We start from the raw sequence: 27,694 nt of genomic DNA, 5'->3' as shown, positions 1-27,694 counted from the left end.
TGTACTTGTTTGGCTTTATAAATATTTTGATATGAGCGTCATTGATGAGTCTTATGTAAACGAAACGCGCTTTCGGCGTACTAAATTATAATCCTGGTACCTTTGATAACTAATTATAGCGATATACTTATTGTTGAAATTATTGAATTATGTTCACCATAAGCCGACACCGATACTGAAACAGTATTGAGGTAAATGGATACCAATAACGTAGAGGAATGTGAAAAGCTAGATAGTTTTCATTGAAAGCTCCTGTGTGTGTGAATTATGGAATACGTAAACATGTAGACAAGAAGAGGATCACAATGTGTTTCCATAGAGTGCCGGTTATTTGCTTAAAAACTTGAATCAAGATGTTTGAAAAGAATAAACACATTTAATTGTTATATTCGGTGGAAATAATGATAACACTTTCGATGGAATCAAACAACTGCACATAACATGTTACAGTAATAGAATGACAAACTCACGATAGTTGAATGGCAAACATTTATGTGACCTCTATCTTTGCGTTTGCTCTTGCTGACATTTTTTTTATAATCGCTTCTAACCCACAATAATACTTGACATTTATTACCGGATCAAATTTAATATGGATAAAAGTATAGGGGAATACATTTTAAATTCCATAACCTTTCGTGTCATTTTATAGATGTAATTGTCAACCATAGTCTTTTTAGTATAGTTTAGTAAAAACGACATAGGTATGATTTTGATTGGAGAACGATCCTTTATAGGACAAGGAAATAGTAACAACTACAGGTCTCTATAAGTCAAAGACTTTCAATCTAATGAAATATTATCAAATGAATATGTCTACATGATGAAACAGATGAAAAAACGACTTTCACTAAGTTTGTTATCACAGATATCGCTACATCAATTGTTTACTACACGTATAAACTTGTCCGTCCATATATATTTCAACCAGTAACTGTTTGTGTTACATTAAGTCCGGGAACAACCGGTTTTGTTCTTAGAATGTTATCTGCTTTCCAGAATTTTCCACCTGGTACTACAGGCACTGGTAAAACTTTTGAGGCCATATAACCCGGATGTTCATATAACATTTCATGTCCTTCAACACAAATGTTAAGGATTTCATAATTTCCAGATGGATCTGTTAAATATCGTACACATTCACAACCCGAGAACGAGATTTCAGCATTAGGAATGGGTTCACCGAGTTCATTTATTACTCGTCCAAACACCTGTGCACCTGGACATGCGCACACTTTACAACACGTTGGAACAGGTTCCACAAAATTTGTACTACATACTGTAAAGAAGCAAGTAAATTAGATTAAGTATACAGGAACGTTTATATTCAAACATAGTGATTATCCGTTTGACCGTCAACAAGATCTGAACAAAAATAATTCAAATATGACCATATGTATTTGTTGTTTGAATATAAAACATACATTGACAAAAGTCGTTTGATTAATAACTTCTCACCCACATTGACAAGTGAGTGTTTTCTGTCCTCTTTTATCAGTACTTTTGTGTTCTCACTAATTTGATAGACATTTTTCTATTATTACCGTAGATGTTCATATACATCGAAAAATGTCTAGTTTGCAGAAATATTATGTCAGATGAAAAATCTGTTTTGTTTCATTTTCCTTAGAATTTTGTGTCCTCACTGAAAAGACTTTTTTTTATTGTTACCGCAGACATTCATTGGCAGATTTGGTTTATTTTACTTCATTGTACTAGTATTCCTATATGTTATTTTTTTCTTTGAAACTGTCTCTTTTCACTTATGAATCCTATGATGTCAATGTCAAATCATTTTTTATTAGCACATATTGTGTTACATCTAGTTATTTTAGTATAGTTTGTTTTGTCAGTATTGTGATTGATATCATGTCACACAAAGATAGAGCAATACTTTGAAATAACATCAAAAAACTGTTTACCTTTTGGACCAGACGATGACAGACTTAATGTTGGAAGTGTTGGGGATGGTGTTGGTTGTTCTTTTGAGTAATCTGGGTTTATTGGTGATGGCGTGGGTTTCTTTGGTTTCGGTGTTGTTGGTTCAGGTGTAGACGGTCTAGTAGGTTCAGGAGTAGATGCATTCGTTGGTTCTGGTGTAGATGGCTTGGTTGGTTCGGGTGTAGACTGTCTTGTTGGTTCTGGTGTTGATGGTTTTGTTGGTTCTGGTGTTGATGGTCTGGTAGGTTCAGGTGTAGATGAATTGGTTGGTTCAGGTGTAGATGATTTAGTTGGTTCTGGTGTTGATGGTTTTGTTGGTTCTGGTGTTGATGGTTTTGTTGGCTCTGGTGTAGATGGTCTAGTAGGTTCAGGAGTAGATGCATTAGTTGGTTCAGGTGTAGATGGTTTTGTTGGTTCTGGTGTTGATGGTTTTGTTGGTTCTGGTGTTGATGGTTTTGTTGGTTCTGGTGTAGATGGTCTAGTCGGTTCAGGAGTAGATGCATTGGTTGGTTCAGGTGTAGATGGTTTTGTTGGTTCTGGTGTTGATGGTTTTGTTGGTTCTGGTGTAGATGGTCTAGTCGGTTCAGGGGTAGATGCATTCATTGGTTCAGGTGTAGATGGTTTGGTTGGTTCTGGTGTTGATGGTCTAGTAGGTTCAGGGGTAGATGCATTCATTGGTACAGGTGTAGATGGTTTGGTTGGTTCTGGTGTTAATGGTTTTGTTGGTTCTGATGTAGATGGTCTAGTAGGTTCAGGGGTAGATGCATTTGTTGGTTCAGGGGTAGATGGTTTTGTTGGTTCTGGTGTTGATGGTTTTTTTGGTTCTGGTGTAGATGGTCTAGTAGGTTCAGGAGTAGATGCATTGGTTGGTTCAGGTGTAGATGGTTTTGTTGGTTCAGGTGTTGATGGTTTAGTTGGTTCTGCTGTTGATGGTTTAGTTGGCTCAGGTGTAGATGGTTTTGTTGGTTCAAGTGTAGATGGTTTAGTTGGTTCAGGTGTTGATGATTTTGTTGGTTCTGGTGTAGATTGTCTGGTAGGTTCGGGAGTAGATGCATTGGTTGGCTCAGGTGTAGATGGTTTAGTTGGTTCTGGTGTTGATGATATATTTGGTTCTTGCGTTGATGGTTTTGTTGGTTCTGGTGTAGATGGTCTAGTAGGTTCAGGAGTAGATGCCTTGGTTGGTTCAGGTGTATATGGTTTTGTTGGTTCTGGTGTTGATGGTTTAGTAGGTTCAGGAGTAGATACATTGATTGGTTCTGGTGTGGTTTGTTCTGATGTAAATGATTGTGTTTGTTCTGGTGTTGAAGGTTTTTTTGGTTCTAGCGTGGATGATTGTGTTGGCAACAGTGTCGATAGTTTAGTGGGTTCTGGTGTGGATTGTTTAGAAGGTTCTGGAGTAGTTGATTTAATTGGTACTGGTGTGGTTAGTTTTGTTGGTTCTGGTGTGGATTGTTTGGTAGGTTCTGGAGTAGTTGATTTAATTGGTACTGGTGTGGTTAGTTTAGTGGGTTCTGGTGTGGATTGTTTGGTAGGTTCTGGAGTAGTTGATTTAGTTGGTACTGGTGTGGTTAGTTTAGTGGGTTCTGGTGTGGATTGTTTGGTAGGTTCTGGAGTAGTTGATTTAGTTGGTACTGGTGTTGTTAGTTTTGTTGGTTCTGCTGTGGATTGTATTGTAGGTTCTGGAGTAGTTAATTTAGTTGGCACTGGTGTTGTTGGTTTAGTTGGTTCTGGTGTTGATGGTTTTGTAGGTTGTGAAGTTGACAACTTAGTAGGTTCTGGTGTTGTTAGTTTGGTTGGTTCTGGTGTCGATGGCTTAGTTGGTGCTGCCGTTGATGTTTTAGTTATTTCCTGTGTAGATGATTGGGTTTGTTCTGGTGTAGATGGTGTGGTTAACTTAGAAGGCTCTGGTGTAGATAGTTTTGTTGGTACTTGTGTAGATGGTTTGGTTGGTTCTGATGTTTTTTGTTCAGTTATAGGTACTTTTGTTTGTTCACTGGTTAATTCTGGTGTTTGGGGATTAGTTGGTGGATTTGTTCTCAGAATTGTCGTTTGAACAGATGACGAAGCTGATGTAGAAGGCTTAGTTGGGATTCTCATAGCGGTAGATAGAGTGATCGATTCAGTCGTTGAAACAGATTTTGTAACAGCTTGAGTGGAAAAAGTCGTAGATTGGCTGGTTGGTACTTGTGTTATCATAGTGGTTGCTAACGTTGTTGAAATAACTGGCTGTGGGGTCTTCGGTTGCATTGTAGTTGGTAATTCCGAAACAGTTGAAGTTTGAATGGAGGTAGTCGGTTCTTCGGTTGTTACAACTGTTGTATAACTAGTTGTCTTTTCTAAAGAAAAAAATATAAATCTTTATATACATATTTGTGTTTAGTGTTAATAAACATCGCATATATCATGTCTAAGTTCGTCTTGTGTTATTTCTTAAGCCCTCTCTGTTCAATTTTAAATCACATGAGTGAAATAAACTCATATCTACATTTATTACCAAAACGATATTTAAACATTTTGCAGACAACTCATTTCCATTAATAATTTTCTTTTACCAGAAACTAATATAATAATAAAAAAATCGATAATACAATAAATTATGAGCTGAAGCTTTATAGAAACATCAAGCCCTAACCCTTCCTAGAGCCTACATTGAATTATAAGTCATGTACAGTTCGTACTAATAGAATTTGCTGGAAATAAGATCATCAAAGATACTATAACAAATGTGTTCGTCAGACGCGCGTTTTGTCGACAAAAGATGAAACAGTGACGATTGCTGAAAAGACCAAAGAGAGATATCGCCATTGAAGATCACCGAGGACCCAAAGTTATTAAGGTTTTTGGCCAAATACATATGTGGTAATTTATTCATGGGGTAAAAAATACTTTGAATTTGAATAAAAATAACATTCTGTAAAAAATCAATTTGTGATTATGACCATATCAATGATTATTCATGTTTACACAAAAGCGATGGTTGCTGATCGGTGAAAAAATCGGAGAGGAAATATCGACCAGCAATAGATAAAAAATGTATACACCAGACGCACGTTTGGTGTTTGACTATTTAAGATTAACTAACATCATTCTGTACCTTCATTCAGGACTGTCATAAAGGATATTTATTTATTAAACTGAAACTCAATGAGCATTATTTGGAGACAAATCGCCCAGCTTGATGTTATGCTCACAACGGACACTTTGCTATTTGCCAAATTTATCCAAATATATATTTATATCAAATGTTCATGTGTAATACATTGATTAATTAAATATTACCAAATATATCCCGTCAACATATTTCAGGTTGATACTTTGTGTTCATTATTGAACCATGACTTCTTCGGGGCTAATATTAAATATGTCAACTTGTCGATGTGAATTGGATACTGACTATTAGTGAAATTTTGTTTGAGTCGATCTTTTTCTCATTAATAAACAGTCAACAAGATATAATTATCTCAGTACTTTCTGGTGGTTTTACTATTGACCAGTGGACAAAAGACATTTTAACATGGTAATAACGTGCAAACAGTCAGTGTCTAACGTTTTACTTTATAAACAGATCGAAAGTGTCTTTTGATATTCAGTTTACATATGCAAGTGAAAACATGAATTAGTTTCAATTTTTTTTGGGTTTTTCTATTAGTCTGTTTCTAGTGCTGTAATTTTATTTCGTATCAACAACGTTATTGTATAAATACGAAATATTGGATGCTCTATATGATTAAACCTAATCAATTTCATTTGAAGCAAATAAAATAAGCTTTAACTAATTAATGATTTTGACCAATTGAAAGAATATGTTTGTTAAATGTAAGTATAATAGTGTAATTACAGTACATGTTTATCGTGTTTGACCTAGTGCTTTTGCCATTTGATAGGGATATTCCGATTTTAATTTCCCTTGCAGTTCGGTATTTTTGATATATTTCATGTTTGATCCACGAACTGATGTGTATTAACAGAAAAGGGGTTGTAGGTTTGTTTTGGTCTTCGCGTTTAAAACTCGAGGTGATCCAAAGAAAATAGGCGAAAACATGCCTTCGCGCGAATCTAGATAAATTTGTGACAATTGATAAAAATATTATTATTTGACGTATGGTACATTATAAAATATGGCTGCTTGGAATTCTAAATGTCGACGAAATGAATTTATGTGCGTTAAACGATTGAAAATAAACTCATCATAGATACCAGGATTGGAATTTTGTATTTGCGTCAGACGCGCATTTCGTCTATAAAACAACTCATTAGTGACGCTCGAATAAAGAAAAGGTTAAAAAGGCCAGATAAAGTATGAAGTTTGAAGAGCATTGAGGACCAAAAATTCCTAAAAGTTTTGCTAAATCAGCTTAGGTAATATATTCCTGAGGTAGAAAACCCTTAGTATTTCTAAAAGTAAAACAATAGAGACAGTAAGTTTAAGCGTCTCTAGTGTTTCATGGAACATGCGTTTAGTAGTGTTATTATCAATTTGTGTAATATAGGATTAAAAGCGTCTCTATTGTTTCCTGAAACACAAGCAAAGGAAAGCCCCGAATATGAGTATCACTTTTTTAGTAAATAAACTAACCAAAGATACAAGGTTTAAAATTTGCACACCAGACGGGCTTTGTTTACAAAAGATTCGTTAGAGGAACCGAAAATTAAAAGTTTTTTGACATATGAAAACAAATTATCTATTGAACTTATGACAATTTTTTAAATCACAAAACTTCTTTTCTTTAATCAAATCAAATGACAAAATGAAACACACTGTTTTAATGACTAATGGCATTGTATATAACATGTTTATCAATATAAACGTAATCATTCATATCCATTAGGATACTGGACATATTTCTGTTGTACAAACGGTTGAGTATTATATCTAAAATAGTTTCTTCCACGGGATTATAAATAGAAGTTACACTTTGATTAAAATTTCCTTTCAACATTTCTCCATATCCAACTGAAGATTGTATCCATGGCAATACTATATCATACGCTGAGCTGTCTCGACTGAAAACTAAGAATTTTGACTGTATCTCATCAAAAGTATCCATGCAGGTTTCCTCTCCCAAATATTTTATAACGTTCCGTCGGACATCTTTATTAGTAATTCGTACATTTTCATAGTTCTTAGCAGCTTGGATACCATATTTCTGTGCAGATTTTACAACATTACTCAAATACACGGGTTGGAACCGAATATAGGGATCCGCCCAAATAACGGTCTTAAATTCCTCAAGTGAAAGTCCTATCATCAGTGGCTTTAACGCATAATGAATAGTCAGATTTCCGAATTTTTCAAAAGGAAATGGCCTTATTTCACAGAAGGAACATCTGATTGCAAGATAATTAATGTGGTCTTTTGATAATCCAAAATCGTAAATCACTAATCTCTGTATGTCTTGCAAAGGATATATTTTACGTACTACGTTCTTCAAAAATGCTTTCCCCTCGTTAATGTTTTCATCAGACATGGCAGTGATAATAGCTGGTGATGCCGGTTTATTCGGTTGTTTTCCATAATCTGGTTTGTGGGCAGATTTGCCAATTTTATGGATGATATACAGGAAACTTTTAACCTCGTTTTGGATCAGTTTTGGTAACTGTGTATTGTCCTCTTCGCGCGATTCGTTTTTAGATAATTGAGAATTCAGTTCTAATTTAGTTTTAGTTTTATTTTCGAACAGATTAAGAAAAGGAGAATGGGAAACCCTTACATTTAACACTTTCGTTATTTTGTCGGACATATTACTAGCGTATCCATGAATAACATTCAAGTTTTCTTCAAATGTTTTATTGGTCACGCTTTGACAGTTAAAATGTTGATAAACTTTCACTTCGTGGTTAGTATTGAAAAAATGGTTAAACTGGCACTTCCATTTATCTGGTATTTCAAGTTGTCCACATGACTTTTCCGTTCGTTCGTTCACCATGTAAATAAAAAATGTCATTGTTCCAGTGATTAGGATGAACTGTACAAGACCAAGTATCAAATGTTTTCCTGAACATTTTTTCTTGTCTGGCTTTTCGTCGTTTTCAATGGCATCCTTTTCGCAGATAGTTTCAATCTCGATATCTTTTTTTGAGCGCCTCCTTCTTCGAATGCACAAAATGCCCTTCCATATTGCAAGTATGGAAAGATACAAACACAGCATTTCTCTTTTTCATTTATGTTCTGGATTCGTAGTTCTGCAAAAAGATTGAATATTTATTATATAGATGTAAATAAGTGGCCATTCATTCTTCAGTGATGAATATTGTTTATTGGTTCTAATATAACAATTATTTGTATTATCACATTACTGATATTTCTTATTATTATTATATTTTAAATACTGGGATGACTATATTTTTTTTCTTCTTCATTTTTATCATTTTTATATTATTATAAGTACTATCATATTATTATTATTATTATTATTATTATTATTATTATTATTATTATTATTATTATTATTATTATCATAAAAAGTAAAAATGAAATATTATTTTTATAATAGCATTTCAATAAGTAAATAAATTAACAGAAGCATACATAGATAAAAGTTTAAAAAAAATAAATCATAATAAAAAAATCTAGAATATCTTACCATTTTTATTTCAAAGGATGCTCTTATTTCTATCCATGTCACCTGCGACTCCCTACGTATTCGGTAGAAGTGATACGATTAAGGCCCTAAGGTAACGGATGGCATTCCTAGGACATGTACTTCCTCTTTATCAACCCCAAAATGACAAAATTGTTACAACGAAATATCACGTCTCGATTGAACATGATATATATATATATTTAGGTATATAGCTCGTTGTAATTTTTATGAATTAATATTTCTTTCGAACGTAAAGAAAATAACATAAATACAATGAAGTCAATCAAAACATACATGTATATAAATAAAGATTCCGCAATGTTTTATTTGTATATAGGGATGTATTTGCTGCTAAATTAAAAAAAAACCCAACATTTTCATTTAAAAAAATGTATGACATATAAAAATTACGGGAAAAGACAGCAGATCCATGCACATGTTATGACCATTTAACAATAGAATTTTTCATAAAAATACCTGGGAGCTAATTCATGTTAAACTTTCTGAAAAATAGCGGGAATTAAAACAATTATCTAAATTTTCTTGCAGATAAATAATTAAGAAGTAAGCTTGTAATATATTTTGGAAAATGTATCCTTCTAATTTATATCTACTGAAAAAGTAATGTAATAATCGATTCAAGTGATTTTCTTTTAAATTTGTCGATTCAGTCTACAAATATTGTTGCTGAAGAAAACACACTTGTAGACAACTTAAAATTAGATATAAACTTTTTGGGGTACATTTTTTTAACATACTTTGAAAATATCAAAATGAAAATACTACCTGAACAAAGTCCACAGAATTTACGACAGGATGTTTCTGCTATGCATTTATATTCTTCAGCTGTACATAAATTGTTTGGTAGATTGCCGCACTTTACGAAATCTTTACACAGCAGCTCATCTGAAATTAAGTTAAATTATTTCATAATTGTAACAGTAGCATGATAAGTCTGTTCAAATGTTCTAGTTGAATCTTCAATCAATTGTAAAAATGACAAAAATATGTTTTATTGAATATTGTATAGCCTAAAATTATATAAGTCATCCAAAAAGTATATTGTCATTTCAAAATACTAAAAGCATTTCCTCCAATTTTTTCTTTTTCGTTTAAATTGCATTTTTTTTTTATATAATCAGTTAAAAACTATTATGATGTATCACTAAAGTTTTCAAATGTGCAAGCTTACTTGTGCAGTATCCACATTTGCGGGCACAGTTGGTCATTGCCCAGGTTGCAAAAACCCCATTACAGGCCTCGTCGTCATAGTTTGCACAATCATCTCTTGTATCTGTACATGCTGTATTAATATGAAATATGAGAATATGATAAGTGTTAATAAATCATTTGGCTCGATGGATTGATAAACAGATAGATTAGTGTTAAACGTCCATTGATAAACAAAGGCAACAGTAGTATACCACTGTTCGAAAGTTATAAATCGATTGCGAGAAAAAAAACTGGGTTACAAACTAAAACCGAGGGAAAGACATCAACTATAATAGAAATACAACGAAACAACAGAACACTGATGTGCAACAAAAAACAAACAACAATGCAACATACATAGAAACTAACTATTAGATAACAACTGTCATATTCCTGACTTGGTACAGGACATTTTAAGAAAAAAATAGTGGTCTGAACCTGGTTATACAGATTATGACGAGAACATGAATGTATGCCGTGTTTTATACTAGTCCTATACACTGAACTGTTCTAAAAGAGGGACGAAAGATACCAAAGGGACAGTCAAACTCATAAATCTAAAACAAACTGACAACGCCATGGCTAAAAATAAAAAAGACAAACAGAAAAACAGAAAAACAATAGTACACACGACACAACATAGAAAACTAAAGAATAAACAACACGAACATACTAGTTCTCAATGTTACAGTCCACGGAAGACATGCCAATCTACACAAAAACATTATTATGATCCCCGACTTAAATTTCCTTAAATGCCACATGTCAAGTGGAGGAACAGAAATACAAATTTTGATTAAGCCAAGTGTAGCAAATGGTTTCAAAACATGATTGATAAGCTCGAATTCATCTTAACAACATTGTTTTTCAATCTTTTTTTTTCATACGTTCAAGCAACTCATATAGCACCTGCCTCCAAAATCATTATATGTTTCTAATACATTTTTTTAACATTAGTAATTCATTTAACTGCATAAAACAAATTAAAAAAGAACATTATAATGTATGCCTACCATCACCAGTAGGAAGCACTGCTGGCGTTGTGGTATTGAGTTTATTTGGCTCCTCTGTGTGGACTGTTGGTGGTGTAATATGTTTTGTTGTTAACGGTGACGTCATGGTAGCATTTCCGGTTCCCTGTGTAGTCATTCCATTTGTTGTTGCTACTGTCGACTCTGTTATATTAGCATGGTAAGGCACTATAATATAAAAAAGCAATTGCTCATAGACATTACCACTGGTAAATGTTCAATCTTTACTGTCGTAAGATTAAAGCTATAAGATGTTGTTGAATCCTTGCTTTTGTCAAATTTTCAAAATGTCTGATTTTGAATCAATACGCATTCAATTAAGTAATTAGTTAAATTGTAAGAATAGATATATGTTACAATTTGTGTACCACACAGATAACCTGTAATATTATGTAGTCTTATGTTACATGTATATAGGGCATACCCTATAAAAAGAACTGTAAAGGAGTGAATAGCAAATGGACAACATAGATTATTTCTCATCATTAATATCACTGGTGTAAAAAGTAAAATCACAAAAATACTGAACTCCGAGGAAAATTCAATAAGGAAAGTCCCTTATCAAATATGGTAAAATCAAAAGCTCAAGGACATCAAACGAATGGATAACAATTGTCATATTCCTCACTTGGTACAGGCATTTTGAATTAATACACATTCAACGAGACATACCTTGCCTCACATTCATTAGAGCTATCCCTCATCAAATTAAACTCTTTAAATATACCTCGACAATTATCAGAGTAAATCCTCGTATTTTCAGATATTATACATACCCCCACATTTACACGATTAACCAGAGTTATATATCGCCTTGGATACAACATACCTTCGCATTTATTACAGTATTTTCTACAGTTCAGCCTAGACCAGCCAGCATAAAATGAGTCGGTACAAACATTGTCTCCATATTCGTCACAATTAGGAAGCTTGTCTACACATGGTGGTGTATCTGAAACAGAGAGATATAAGGTTTTGTTCAAGGAACGAACATATTTTCAATGAATTAATGCTTCACTGAAGACAGGTACCATTTTACATAAATCTTATAGATTCTTATTGTGACATTCTTGATATAGCATGAAATCGAAATTACCGTCATGCTGGTCATTGGCGTCTTTCGCGAAAAAAAAAAGTGTATTAAACGATTAAACATAAAAAGGTAAAAAACCGATGGTCAAGGAAATTATGGGTGATGATTATAAATTTGTCAACAAATACTTTACATGGGTTGGTTCACTCGAAAATGAAATCTCGTTTAATACTGTTTTAGAATATTTAGAGTATGCGTACCATGTATTGATGTAAATATATAAAAATCATATAACATGAAGAAGAAACTTTTTTTTGGTGTTTTTCGGATTTCAAGGTAAAAGTTGTTAATGTGTACATACTAGGACAATATCCGCATCTATATGGACAGTTAGCTTTTGCCCAAGGGGAATAGATTCCCAAGCATTTCTCGTCACCATAGTTCCAACAGTTATCTTTTAGGTCTCTACACCCTGAAATATGAGTATAATAATAATAATATTTATTCAGGTAAAGGTAATATATTACATAATACATGATACAACCTTAAAATATATCAATGGTTGTTTCATAGGTACCACTAATGCCTTAACCCAAGGATGACCCAGGAAAGCAAACAAGGTTATTTCCAATGGGGCCCTTATAGTCTTGACAATAAAATGTACTTTGTTTATAATATAATCTATCCTAGAATATAAAAGTATTATATACTTACGAATGCTTTGTTTGACATGTTTCTATTTTTTTTTATTGATTTTCTTCACTTATTCTAATTTATGTACTGTGGATTATGATTCTTCGTTGAAAAAAGATTTTACCTATTCACTTTACAATTTGATCGAATTAAAAATTAGCGGAGGGATCCGAATCCCGAGAAAAAATGAAAAAAAAAATGTAAAGTGAATAAGTAAAATCTGGATCCGGATCCCATAATTCTCCGTGGGATCATATCAAGATTTTATTTTCCCACCGTTACACATTTATAATTAATTGCTCCTCGGATTTTGAATCTCGCTACGGTTACGAGTCGGAATATCCGCTATGAAAAGGCTCTTTTTGAATACAAAATGAACATTTAACTGTGAAAAGAATTGGTGCAATGACAGTTTCTTTTCGTTTCAGTGGTTTTATTTAAGCTGCTTTTAGTTACTTATTTTTTATGCATAAAATCTTTGAATAAGAATCTATGAAACTGACTTTTGTTACATACAGTATTACTATACCTGTTTCATTAGTCTGTACCACTGGTGGTTTAGTCTCATTTGGCTTTGTTGGCACCAATGCTGTAACGATTAAAGTTTCTGTCTAATGATTCTATTCCGGACAATACAAATTGCGTAAAAGCCCTTCCGGTGTCATTAATTAAGAGTCATTTTAAATGGAGTTTTGACTAAAGATAGTGATTTGGTAATCTTTGATACGTGATTGATCAAATATAAAATGAATTAATAAAAAAATATAGTAGAAAAATGTTTGCAGTCATTAGTGATTTGCTTTAACAAAACACAAAATGTCGACTCAGAAAAAACTGAGGGAACTGTTGATAAATCTAGAAATCAACGGTTTTACTCATTAACAATTAGATAATTGAAGGCGTGTTTTTTCTTTATTTTGGCGTTTCTTTTTTTTTTTTTGGGGGGGGGGGGGGGTTAAATCTTTTAAATTTTGAAACTATTTTAAATATTTAATGTATGCATGCTCCTCAGTATACGACATGCAGTGGTTTATGCATGCTGTCTCACTCTTATGCAATAGCCACTGCCATGGTAAGATCGTATGAGTTAAGTGATCAGTATTAACTCATCAGTTCAGTGAATATTAGTGGAAATTAGAATTGTATTTTTTTTAAATCCAAATGTCGGAGAAAATATTTCCAATGGCCCAAAACACATGTGGTTTCACGTACGAACGAAACTGTTGACAGGATAGAAGTACTTGAAATTGACATTAGATAGCGAAGACAAGACAAAAAATATACCAAATATAGACAATATGTGCAAAAGATAAAATATTTCCGTTAATAACTTGTGCCGATTTTGGCCCAGAGAACGAGCTGTGTATGCTAAGGAAGTTTGAATCTATTATATGGTGTACATACTCATATGATGCAATCCGTCAATAACCAAACGAGTATATACTCATTTGGTCACATCCTATGAGTACCCATATGGTCATGACCATACGGGTAAGGTTCGAATACTCATGATCTGGGACAATTATCAGATCGAATTTAACCCCAAAGTCTTGTCTAGGCTCACTAACACAGCCTTCACTCGTTAGTTAAATTAAGATTATTAAAGGAATTTATATACGTTATCATTTTACATGTTTTAATAGAAACAATTTGAAATCCTGCATCCGTACTTTCCTTGTAATTGATCATCGTAGCGGGTTTCAATTTAAGTTTTCAACAAAAAGTTATTTTATCTTGATAATAATAACGACATTTGACAGCTCTTCGTAGTTATCTGCTTATGGAACAGTTGGGTAATGCAACAACTAGACAAAAGATGATTTAAATATCAAATAGGATACTACGAGATGTGGTGTTTAAGACAATGGAAAAAAAAACACTGGCAACAACACTATAAAAAAAAATACGTAGAAAGGATTTGATTGTCCGAAATTCGCTATGTTCTATGTTCGGTGTACTCATAATAAATGTTATTTCATCAAGATACTGTGTCGTGCTTTTTTATTATTAGCTATCATTTTCAATGGTATGTGATAACTCAAACTATGGAATATGCTACATTGATCCTGTATATTACAAACCTGTTGTTTGAACTGCTGTGGTGTTTGGGGTTACATAATTCAAGGCAGGAACTGAAAAAATATATGACAATGAAATTAAAAATATGGAGATATTGTCTTGATTAGTAAATCAGTTTAAAAAATTTTAACAAGAGAAAATTCCGATAAAATTGAATTATAGATGTTATGTTTTATTATCTATAATACTAAAATTACGAGGTCCAATTTATCAGCCGTCATCACGTAAAAACGACGAATCAAAGAATTCAACTTTATATACAACTAATATAGTACAAAGGTGTAGATTGAAAATAACACCACTCCAGGCCCTTTTGTTTTCCACGTAATTAATATTGTCAATAATTAGGAAGTTCCGGGTCGAGTCCGATACCGAGACCAATAGTATAATCACCTGTTACCTATTACCTTATCTGTACGTTCCGCATCTGACAGGCGCACCACCAAACGGTGTTTTCAGGATTAATATGCTATATACACGGGTTATAATCACAGAGTTGACACTACTAAATTGTCAAATTGTTACCTATTGTAGTATTTTAATCCGTAAGACTTTCTAAGATAACAATACGAATACTAAAAATCTGGACTAAAAATAAGTTTCAATTTGTTAGCGGGCATGACGTAAAACAGCGAATCAAAGAATTCAACTTTATTTATAACTAATATAGGACAATGCTGTTGATTAAAAAATACTCCATTCCAGGACCTTTTGTTTTCCAAATCATTAATATTACCAATAATTGATAAGTTCCAGTTCGACGGGTTCAAACAGAAAGATTTGAAAGCAGAGAAAATTGTGCATCTTATAATCGGCATGACTTTATCAGATGACAGTACTTATACTAAGATAAGGCTTGCACATAGTTATATACTTTAATTCAGTCACGGACCCGCGATATCACGGGTGTGTTCTAGTATTACGTTATTCTGATTGGCTACACTGCAATCTCGCGTTATTCCTTCAGGGTATACGATACAGTTTTGGTCCCGTATTTAAATTTTTATGAAAATTTGCATGTAGGCTATTTTTTCCCTGATTAAATCAAATATGTAATCAATAATATACCTTCATGTGCTACTTTTTGAGTAAATTGAGGTTCAAATTTCAGATGTTTCCTCAAAATACGGATTTGTGGACGTATTTTTCCTTTCGATAGAAATACATAACTTTATGGTTGAAAAGATAAACACGATCTGTTTTTAAATTATTTGTTATTGATGTATTATATAAAAGTGCATAAAATTTATCATCCATGATGACACGAGGTCCCAAATTTTTCACAAGTAAATTAAATAATAACTTGATAAAAATCGTGTTTTCATGATCCTTGCTAAAAATTGTAATTATAAGTATTGAATAAATCTTTTTGTAAACTGTACTTTTGTCAACGCCTTCACACCCCAATGAGCTAACAAAAAGAAGCCTTCAATTCTTAATTAACAGCAAACGTCAAGAGACAGTAACCATACTATAACCGCAAAGAATAATAAAAAATGATATACTGTAGCGTACTCTTAGTCATAACAAAAAAAGCGATGTTTGAATAGATTTATTAGATGAGACGATAAACACATTCTTTAATCTTAAAAAAAAAAAAAAAGAATTACAGTACAATGTATCAAATCAAGGACGGTCTTTTTCCTGTACAGGCATGTTGGGTAACTTATGATTTTACCTGCTTTTTAAAAATAAATTAGTCCTTAAACATGCCGTATTTCTATCTTTGCAACTAGGAGTAAACAAAAAATATATATCAAAAATGTTTGTTTAAAGACGATAAATGATCATATTCAATATAGTTATTTGCTCAATATACACCCACTTTATATTTTTGTTATCGTAAGTTGGGTGTTGTCCTACCTGGTACCTCAACCTACCTGTGCATTTATCACAAGTCTTTCTACAATTAAGACGGACAAATCCAGCATACTGGTTATTGGTACAGGCATCACTTCCAAGCTGTTGACAGTAATCTATTTTGTCTTCACAAGGTGGGTAATGTCCTGCCATAAAAAAAAAATAAGTGAGGTACGACTACAGAAACGCATGATCTCTCTTTTGACAATTACACAGTTTAAAGCATTTAATACTCTACATGTTATTTTAAGACGAGACAAGGAAGAAGAAAAAGTATAACTTAACAATTGTATAATGTAACTCTTATCTGCATTCATTTTCATTACGAAAAGAACACTGTTATTAAATAAAAAATTCACAATAGTCATAAGTCTTATACTCCATTTGTCAGCCTTCTTTTAAACTTTTGCATTAAATTCATTTAATTAAAGCTGTATGTAAAATATCAAACAAACTGATTTTTTTTAATTTTTAATGCATACCTGGGCAATAACCACATCTATAAGCACAGTTATCTTTGGCCCATGGTGCATATCTCCCTATACATTGTTCATCAGCATAGTTAAAACAGTTATCACGATTATCACCACATTCTGAAGAAAAGAATGACGTGTAAATCATTTTCATTATTCAAGCAATTAGCAATCAACTTGCTCCATAAACTGTTAAAAGAAAAATATCGTGATGCAATATTGTATTTATATAGACCATTTAAAATAATCAACGTGTTAACTAAAAAGTGATTATTGCTGCATTCCGCTAGAAGGTTATTCGGAGACAGATGTTCGGTAATTCAAGTGTTTATACCAGTGGCGGATCCAGAAATTTTCATAAGTGGGGGCCCACTGACTGACCTAAGAGTGGGTCCGTTCCAGTCACGCTTCAGTGATTCCCTATATAAGCAACCAATTTTTTTTCCAAAAAGGGTGGGGGGGGGGGGGGTCTGCCCTCCCTAATCCGCCTCTGTATACTTCAATACAGTTCGTTGTTTTTTTTATAGTTCCAAGTCTACCGTTTGTCTGTTTTTTTGTCTTTCATTATACCTACCTATAACGAACATAAGTATAAGAAAAAGTGGTAAGATTGCTAAAGAAACAACCATCTAACAGATACCAAAGGACGTAAATATGCGTAACTAAAGTAACCGAAATGCATACCAGGTGTTCCTACTGTAGTCTGTTCCCCTGTTGTTTCATTCATGGTTTCATTCGTTAGAATAACCGTGGGCTTGATGCCTGTTGGCTTTGTAGGAACCAGATCTGAAAAACGTTATATATAAATGTATGATGCATTTGTGTGATTGACTGTAACAAAGTTCTACATTTGATTTAGAATCAGTCAATTCAAATTTTCTAATCTTCGTATACAAGATAACAATGCAATACAAATACATCAATAGTAATAACTGAATATAAATAAATACTTCTACGTTTTGTAGAAAAAAAGTATTAACTTGTTTTCTAAGTGCATTGACAGTTGCATTCAATATCTAAGTTTAACATTTCTATATGGAATAGAATATAAATTGACAAAAACAAGAACTAGCTGATTTCAACCGCAATAGTTTATGATATAATAAATTTTGTGCACTACTAGCTCTTCCGAAAGTGTTGGCAGTTCAACAGCTGTAACTTAATTAAGTACCACAGTTTTTAACAGGTCGCGTTATCGAAAATTTTGCATCTAGAACTTTTCAAAGTCATATATGTCATTCGATAATCAATTTCTAAAATGGTTTTTTTAAACAAACCTGTTGGTAAAACATCAGTATCGTTTCCAGGCACGTAGGTTAAAGCAGGAACTAAAAGATAAATAATTACATTAGATGTATGTTTCATTATAATATTTTATTCTTATTGGCTAACTGCACATCACGTGTTATTCCGTAAGCAGTTGCATTGCTCAATACAACTTTTCACTCATGATAACACGTGCTCCAACAATAAAGTGCACAGGTGAATTAAATAATAAAACATATAAAATTCGTGTTTTCATGATCATAGCTAAAAAATGTAATTATAAGTATTGAATGCTTCTTTTTGTAACTTTATAGGGTTGTAAAAGCGTTGACCGTGCGTACATTTTTAGAATGAAGCACTTCCGCGCTGCATACACAAAATATAAAAAAATCAAAACCATGGTTCGATAGCGAATGTAAGGAAGCTAGAAAAAAGTTTCGGTCTAGTAGACGAAAACTTAAGCGAAACCATACTGACCACAGAGTGAATGAAACAAAGAAACTAGAAAAGAGTTATAAGCGAGTAATGGATAAGAGCATTCGTAAACGTAGAAAGAAAATTAGACACAAGATAGAAAACTTAAGATCGATTAACCCGAAAGAATACTGGAAGATTTTGAACGGTGGTAAAAGGGGAAACAATCCATGTGTACCTATTAATATTTTGTTTGATTATTTTAAGAACTTAAATTTAGGAAATTCTGAAGATGAAGAGATTGTTTTAGAAAATCAGAACAATGTAAAAGATTTAAATGTTATATTAAATTCACCTATTACAGAAGAGGAAATTGAAAAATCTTTGAGAAAGTTAAAAAATAATAAATCCTCTGGTGATGATATGATTGTAAATGAATATTTAAAACACTCTTTTAGTGTTATGTCACAGGTGTTTGTGAACCTTTTTAATATTATATTTGACAGTGGAACTATCCCTGAAAATTGGCTTTCTGGAAATATTATACCTTTATTTAAGAATAAAGGTAACAAACATGATCCTAGCAATTTTAGACCTATAACAGTTATAAGCTGCTTTGGGAAATTATTTACTTCTATTTTGAATTCACGTTTGAATAAATTTTCTGATGATTTTTGTTTACTATGTCAGAATCAAGCTGGTTTCAGAGAAGGTTATTCTACTACAGATAATTTATTTGTTATCTACATGCTTATTAGTATCATGAAAAATAAGAAAAAGAAACTATTCTGTGCATTCGTAGATTTTGCTAAAGCCTTTGATACTGTTTGGAGAAAGGGTCTTTGGCATAAATTACTTGTGAATGATATTAACGGTAAAATGTATAATGTAATTTTTAATATGTACACTGGTATTAAATCTCGTATTATGTATAATGGTGAAATGTCAGAATACTTTTCATGCAATATCGGTGTAAGACAGGGTGAAAATATATCTCCTTTTTTATTTTCATTGTATTTGAACGACCTTCAACAGTTTATTGAAGAAAAAAATGTATGTGGCTTAAATTGTATTACTGATGAAATAGAGAATGAGTTTGATATCTACTTAAAACTGTTTGTGTTATTATACGCAGATGATACAGTGTTATTTTCGGATAATGCATCCGATCTGCAGTTGCAATTAGATATATTCTTTGAATATTGCAGTACCTGGAAATTAAAAGTTAACACAAGTAAAACTAAGATTATAATTTTTTCTGGTGGTAGATTACCCCAAAATATTAACTTTATATATGACGGAAATGCATTGGAGATAGTCAATGAATTGACATATCTTGGGTTGAATTTTTCAAGAACAGGTAGCTTTATGAGTGCTAAGAAGATTTTAGTTTTAGAAAAGCAAATAAAGCAATGTATGAAGTATTGAAAAAGGGGAGGTTGCACAACTTGTCAGTGAAATCACAATATGATCTTTTTGATAAAATTGTGAAGCCAATTCTCCTGTATGGGTGTGAGATTTGGGGTTTCAGTAATACTGATATTATAGAAAAAGTGCACCTAAAATTTTGTAAATTATTATTAAACCTTAAGAAGTCGACACCCAATTTTATGATTTATGGTGAACTTGGTATTTATCCCATGTCTTTATATATACAGCTGCGTATGGTTAATTTTTGGTCAAAAATGGTTAATGGGGATGATAACAGGATTGCTAAAATACTATACAAATACGTGTTCTTGAAAAATTCGGACAACCAATTTAGGTCAGATTGGTTGAAATGCATTAAAGATATATTAGATAAATGTGGATACAGCAATATATGGTTGTCACAAGGAAATTTTAATTCTAAGTGGTTGGGTATTAGTTTAAAACAAAAGTTATTTGATCAGTTTCAACAGAAATGGAGAGCTGATATTGACTGTTCGCCAAAAGGTTTGGCCTACAAATTGTATAAACAAAATTTTGAATTTGAGGAATATCTGAATATTTTAAATGATAAAGATAGAATAACATATTGTAGATTTCGTACGGGTAACCATAAGTTACCCATCGAAACTGGTAGATGGAATAAGATTGAGCGAAACCTTAGATATTGTAACTTATGTCATTGTAACGAGATTGGTGATGAATTTCATTACACTTTGCAGTGTAGTTCTTTGGCAAATTTTCGAGCACAATATTTGGATACTTTTTTCTTGCACAGATGTAACATACTAAAATTTGAAAAACTATTTCAGTTAAAAATTAAAAATAAGTTGAAAAAGCTGTGCAAATTTATCAGGGTTATAACTTTTCAAGTGAGTCTTCCTGGTTAATCACCACTCTTCTTTACTATACTGTTTATCATGTATTATTTGATATTTTCATCTCATCTTGTCATGTGTGTTTGTGTTATGTTATATGACTTTTGATGAACTTCTTTGTACCATTGTATCTTTATGGTGTTTAAGAAATAAAGAATCTTGAATCTTGAATCTTGATACAAAATGTACTTCGGTCAACGCTTTTACACCCCAATAAATTTACAAAAAGAAGCATTCAGTTCTTAAATTGAAAAATGATATCAGTTTAAATGGTATATCAAAAACACTGCACTATTCTTAGTATACTTCTATTTGCTATAAAATGTGATTAGATCTATCCAAAGACGTAATATGGATTTCAAGATTTACTTAACAAGCAAGCAAACTTTATTTCATTGTCCATTTCACACACTCAAGTGTAGATGCTGTAACTGTTCTAGCTGACCAAACAATTAATGTTGATATTTTTTGTTCTATCCTTAGTTTGTTACAGTTGATTATGTTATATTTTCTATATTTTTTTAAAACATAGACCGTGGTGTTATTACATGTACTTTGTCATGAATTATCTTAAAATAGGGTCAAATACTAAAACAAAAAACAAAATCAGATTAGATACCATGTTGTAAAATAGATATATCCTCCGGTTATACCAAGGTACAAGTTTTACAAATTACCTTTCGTAATATTGTGTAAGTGAATATGATGTATTTAGGTTTTTGTTACTAGAACTTTTTACTGCGATTTCATTCTATTTGTTTCAACTAACGAAAAGTTTTCTAATAATAATGGCTGATATGTGTTGTAACAGTTGATGATATGATTTCTTTCTATGTAAAACTTTAGTCTTATATGTAGAACCGTCGGTATGTCAGACTTACTTTCACATTTATTGCAAGTTTCCCTGCAGTTCAGACGAACGTATCCAGCATACTGCTTCTGGTTACAAACTTCACTGCCAAGTTCTTTACAATAAGTTATCTGATCTTGGCAGGGTGGATAATTGTCTGTATTTTAAATATAAAAAATTATAACGTTGATAGTGTTCATTTAGTTATGAACTTTGCACTTGAAAAAATAAAAAAAAATATAAAGAGCGTTGTAGCCAGGTACAATTGGATTGTATGTTCAATGTAGATGCTTAGTATATGAGGATACAGACAAGCTTCTTCTATGTCAGATGCAGTTTACCTCCTATTAACTTAACAGATATTAGAAGATTTGGTATGAGTGCTAATGAGACAACTCTCTATCCACGTTACAATTTGTAGAAAAAGTAAACCATCATTTAAAGTACGGCCTTCAACACGGAGCCTTGGCTCACACCGAACATCAAGCTATAAGGGGCCCAAAATGACTAGTGTAAAACCATTCAAATAGAAAAAAGCTATAGTTTGACATAGAGATCGATTGAAAAATCACTGGTTACTTGTTTGTCACCATCATTATCCAATAAATTCTGAGATTCGTACAGCATTGTAGTATGATGTTGGAATACTTATACGACAATCTAGCATCAACAATGAACATTGGTATTACAAATATATAGCGTGATAACCTATGCATTATTTGCGTCTCTGGAATTAGCCCCATCCAGTACGCTCGAGACATAAACTATGGACAAGGACATATATTATAAACGACGGAGAATACAAAAACAAAAATTTAAAAAAAGCTCTCAAAACCACCATCTATCCCTGTTGGTGTCTTAATGATCTGCAAATAAGCAGACAAAAAGAATCTTTTAAATAAAGAAGATACAAAAACGTTGGCTTACTGGGTGGTAACCTAAGTGGAACAATAAAGAAAATGCAAATACTTGTAACTGGAATTCCTATGTTAGGATGTCATTGTCTAAATTCCTATGTTAGGATTTCATTGCCTAACTATCTTAAATATTAAAAAGAAAAAAAGGCCTAGAAGGCCAATATTCAACAATTATATCGAACAAACAAATTTTTCTTTCACGTAAGTTTATACCTGGACAATAACCACATCTGTAAGCACAATTTTCTCTGGCCCATGGTGCATATCTTCCTACACAAGATCCATCGCTGAAATCAAAGCAGCTGTCTAATTTGTCGCTGCATTCTGAAGACAAAAAAACATAAATTATCTCATAGCAACTGTTGAAAGGTTAAAGACATAGTACTAATAAAACTAGCTGTCAAAATCGTGTTCACCGATTTAACTCAAATTCTCATATTTGATTTATAACCTACTAAAACACAGATCCAAATTATAATAAGTTTTAGATAATCACAAATTGCATATACTATATAAAATACATCAGAATTTCATGTGTGTTCTAGTCCAGACGTCATCTAGTTAACTATCGAGATAAACATAAACATTAATACAAATAGATAGCAACCTTTTGCAATTAGATTTTTCTATGTCTGTTTAATTCCCTGTTTTAGGTTAAATCATAAGTTTATTTTCGATTTTACCTGAATAAGGATGATTCTTTTGTGGAATGAATCAGTCAATAATATGATTTATCTTTGTTTCACTTTTAATTTTGACGTTCTTTTCTTTTACTAACCGAACACGCAAGAATCATGCGTAATCCATCTCTAGCTAAGGGTAGTTAAATTGAAGTTCGCATGAATACAGATTCAATGAGGTCGATTATTCGCTTGCGAGTGAATAATTTATCATCGATGTTTCTTAGCTTATTTTGATCAAATTGAACCATACTAGATGCTAAAAGCGAATTATTATTTCTTTATTTCACTTTCATTAATGACTGAACAAACAAAAAAAAATCATGATTTAAATTTTTCATATATCTTGTAGCTTTAATATATTGAACACAAACAGGTCGGTACGGGAAGGTGTATTTTTACCTGCTTCCAGGTTTTTTTTTTTTTTTTTTTTTTTATCTTTTACTGAAGTATTTACAGTATCACAGATTCATGGCGAACTTATTAAAACCCAAAGACAGACCAATACCACCACTTTGCCAAATTTTGAGTTTATAAGAAAACATTTGTTACCAAATTCAAAAATCTACTCGAAGTTAAAATATTATTGTTTAACGAATATAGGTAAATTTATTTGAAATAAAGATGTCCGTCGTTGCAAAATTTTACCAAAAGATTCTAGCTAAATAACATTTGTATTTAATTGAAGTATCTAAAACTCCCAAATTTATGTTAATTTTATTATATAGACTCTCGATATTTAAATCCATTGCAGGTTTTACGATTAAAGTAGTACTTTATCTGAACGCTCAGACCTAAGCATTCGAAAGCCAAGGATGTAAAACTTCGTAAAAACGTTGAGAGCTATATGACAAAAAGTGTCCAATATATAATAGTCAAAATGTAAGGTTATCTATTCCCGAGGTAAATGAAACTTTAGTTAAACTTTTCTAAACATTTTCTCAAGTTATCGACAGGGGATTACAACTTTTGGATTTGGTTCTGTGAAATTACAAGTTTTATATTTGACTTTGTGAGCCAAAAAATATAGTAAAACATGAACCACATAATTTGGTTGCCTGACTGTCATTAACTGTTCACACTATATAATCATATCTATACAAACCTGGCATAGTACTAGCATACATTTCAGTAGTAGCATCCGAAACACCTATAGTAGCTCCATTAACTAACGATACCGCTGCAAGCAATACTAAAATAATCGAAAACATTTTAAACCATGAACCATGAGCTGCTTACAGAGACCTTATATTGGAGGAACTGCACTGTTCTGTATTGGGATCATGAACTGTATTAATGTGAAAGATAGTGCATCGATCTTTTATAACCAATAAACAAAGATTAAAGAAAATAGTGACCATAGGGGTCTGTGTGCATGAATTAACGTTACTGTTGTCTTAAATTAGTAACATATCGAAGTTAAAGTAAATTGATTTCATTCAATTATAAACTAATGGGTTTTATGTTTAACGTCGACTAATCGGACAGTATTTAATCCAGTTAACCCCCATTTAAGGCCTCTAATTCAATCAAATGCGTTTGGTATGGAATTGTAGTGGAATTAGTACAAGTCATATTTTGATAAAATTTGTAACTGAAGTACCCTCACCGAGCAAGATCACCTATGACAAACACGACCTATGTGTCAATCCGTCCATTTTAACGTACGAATTTCACCGTTGTCTGAATTATTATTGAAGAAGAGGTGTGACATTGAATTGTTATCATTATGCCCTAATTTTACCTTTATTGAACTCAAGACATATTGACATATATTGTAAAGTTTGTTTGTATAACAATAGGTCTGGTCGTGAACACCATACAGGTACATGTAGGAGTCCAATATTCTGACGTACTTGTGAAGGGAAATGCTGATATGTAAGATACAATAATAAGCAGCAAGTACAGAAACATATTCTGAACTGTACTCAAACGAACTGTCTGTGTTATTGACAATTACACCGAACTCCATTTGTTCCTGTACCCTTAATTATATCTTAGGACCATTGCTAAGGTATTTATACAAAAACTAAAAGGTTAACAATTGTCACATTTTTTCATTGAAAAACAAATGTCATGGTATAAATATATATTCTTAAAGTTTTGATTGCGAAATGTTGTAGTTTTTTAGAAACTAAGAGGCAAAGTTGATCATAGATGATTTCGTCTTTCATTTTTAGGTTACTTTTGATCCTAAAGCTTTTCGAATTTTAAACATGACTGGTTTTCAAACTTTTGATTAATATTATAGCGTTCTTGATGAAGGTGAGCACAGAAACCGCTTCGGACCTATGAAATTTAGAAATTCTTATTACCATTTACTGATTTCGTATGAAATAAATGGATTTTCTGTACCTTTTCATGTAGTTGAATATGTTGAGAAACAAAGTTGTGGTCTTTGAGTAAAAGACCTGTGGTAGTTTCTATGCTAAATTCCTTTATTTTGTTTTCTAGAATTGACTGATTTAGAGTTTGACATTTGATGTTGACTCATTGTTATATCTCATAGTAGGGTTCTTTGTTTTAGTGTAAGGTCGCTAGTTCGAAACAAAGATTGGAAAATTTAAATCTGCTCTTCCGCTTAGAACGCGTAAAATAGAGTAGGAGAAAAGATTGGTTAACTCAGAGTCAAAGACAGATATCTTGTGAACTATATAGAAAGTTTAAAGTCCGGTTCAGTGTGTCTGTTATGTACAAAAGCAGGGTTTATATCTATATCTCGTCATCATATCCATATAATTACATTACATGTATGTTTCATTATGATACGTTATTTTGATTGGTTAACAGTAATCTCGTGTCTTTTAGAAATTGACCTTCATTTCAAAATGAAATGTAACATTCGTGATAACACAAACTTCCACAATAAAGTGCACAGGTAAATAAAAGAAAACCTTGATATAAATCGTGTTTTGAAAATCATGATCTTAACAAAAAAATGTTATTATTAGTATTGCATGCTTCTTATAGTAATTTTATATGGTTGTAAAAGTGTTAACTGTGCGCACATCTTAGAATGAAACGTACTTCGGTCAATGCTTTTACACCTAATACATTTACAAAAAGAAGCCTTCTATTCTTAAATAACGACCACTTTACTTGAAACATTATATTTATTTACAGTGTTTCATTACTACAAGTTATGGAACATGCAAATTGAATAGATATAGGAAGATGTGGTGTGAGTGCCAATGAGACAACTCTCCATACAAATAACAATTTGAAAAGTAAACCATTATAGGTTAAAGTACGGCCTTCAACACGGAGCCTTGGCTCACACCGAACAACAAGCTATAAAGGGCCCCAAAATTACTAGTGTAAAACCATTCAAACGGGAAAACCAACGGTCTAATGACCGATAAGCATCGACAAACATATCTGTCATCGCAACAAAATATCGTCTATTTATGAAACTGTTTGTTTCAGAAATAAGAACCTTATGATTTAAAAAGACTCTATACATCTTATCTTTAAACAATGATTGCTATTTAATCTTGTCGTTAATTATAGGAAGGAAACCATATCCAACCATTCAAGATACCGCGTCATCGCCTACTTTTGCACTATTTTTTCATTTGTTTTTGGATCAAATCGCTAGGGATGCGGGGCATTACAAAAATATGATATAGTGGTGCAACATAAAATAGTCCGAATTAATTGCAGATAATGTTAAATCAAACTTAACACTACAAATTAATGATTGTCCGTCAGTCTTTGTTAAACCAAGCAATGGTCAATTTAGAAATGCGGTAGACAAGATAGACACTGAGAGACCTGCAAAGTTAATATTTTGATCCATATTCACTGTCGCAGGAAATTTGGACACCAAATCTATTACCAACTGGGTGAAGATATAGAGTCACTAAATATTCACATGCAACGGTGCTTGAATCCGACATTTCCTGATATATATTTACCAAATTTGAAAATGCGGCTTTCGAGCCAAACTGAATACTATATTTGAAATACGAAAATAGGTATATCCTTTAATGGAAACATAGAGATATAACAAAAGAATAAATAGATTTACAAGTACCTGTAGCCGAGACTCTCATCATAAAACGTGCTTATTAGTATATAATGTATATGGTGAGTATTGCCGCGCTTTGAGTTCATGCTTAGCGCATGCCATTCGAATATACATGTATATCATTTAAATGTTAATTTAGTATCGAATTCAATTTCAATAGTACTGATTTAAATACTATGATTTGATTTAAATGTTCGGTACTAATGGCCAAACATAACATACAAAGCTATAGTCTGTTTCTAAATACGCAGCGCAAAACTATGTGCGTTCAATTGTCAAGTGGAATAAGCATATGAATATGAAATATGATTATGATGTGAAACAT

General features: G+C 32.3%; 2 protein-coding genes across 2 annotated transcripts; both read right to left on the bottom strand.

The window, feature by feature from the left end:
- Nucleotides 1-763: 763 nt before the first annotated feature.
- Nucleotides 764-27,477, bottom strand: LOC139490829 (mucin-2-like). The gene is made up of 17 exons (XM_071277867.1): nucleotides 27,376-27,477; nucleotides 24,445-24,531; nucleotides 22,873-22,983; nucleotides 21,774-21,899; nucleotides 18,184-18,234; nucleotides 17,591-17,692; nucleotides 16,916-17,026; nucleotides 16,454-16,579; nucleotides 14,576-14,626; nucleotides 13,024-13,083; nucleotides 12,163-12,273; nucleotides 11,598-11,720; nucleotides 10,751-10,936; nucleotides 9,718-9,828; nucleotides 9,312-9,431; nucleotides 1,923-4,277; nucleotides 764-1,279 (listed from the first exon to the last, which is right to left on the bottom strand). Exons 1-17 carry the CDS (start codon nucleotides 27,395-27,397, stop codon nucleotides 924-926), a joined length of 4,209 nt encoding a protein of 1,402 aa, XP_071133968.1. The 5' UTR covers nucleotides 27,398-27,477; the 3' UTR covers nucleotides 764-923.
- Nucleotides 6,691-8,680, bottom strand: LOC139490830 (uncharacterized). The gene is made up of 2 exons (XM_071277868.1): nucleotides 8,526-8,680; nucleotides 6,691-8,124 (listed from the first exon to the last, which is right to left on the bottom strand). Exon 2 carries the CDS (start codon nucleotides 8,088-8,090, stop codon nucleotides 6,705-6,707), a length of 1,386 nt encoding a protein of 461 aa, XP_071133969.1. The 5' UTR covers nucleotides 8,091-8,124; nucleotides 8,526-8,680; the 3' UTR covers nucleotides 6,691-6,704.
- Nucleotides 27,478-27,694: the final 217 nt, after the last annotated feature.

The sequence above is a fragment of the Mytilus edulis genome, chromosome 10 (genome assembly GCF_963676685.1).
Source record: "Mytilus edulis chromosome 10, xbMytEdul2.2, whole genome shotgun sequence".
Lineage (NCBI taxonomy): Eukaryota > Metazoa > Mollusca > Bivalvia > Mytilida > Mytilidae > Mytilus > Mytilus edulis.
This window is presented reverse-complemented; position numbering and strand designations above follow the sequence as displayed.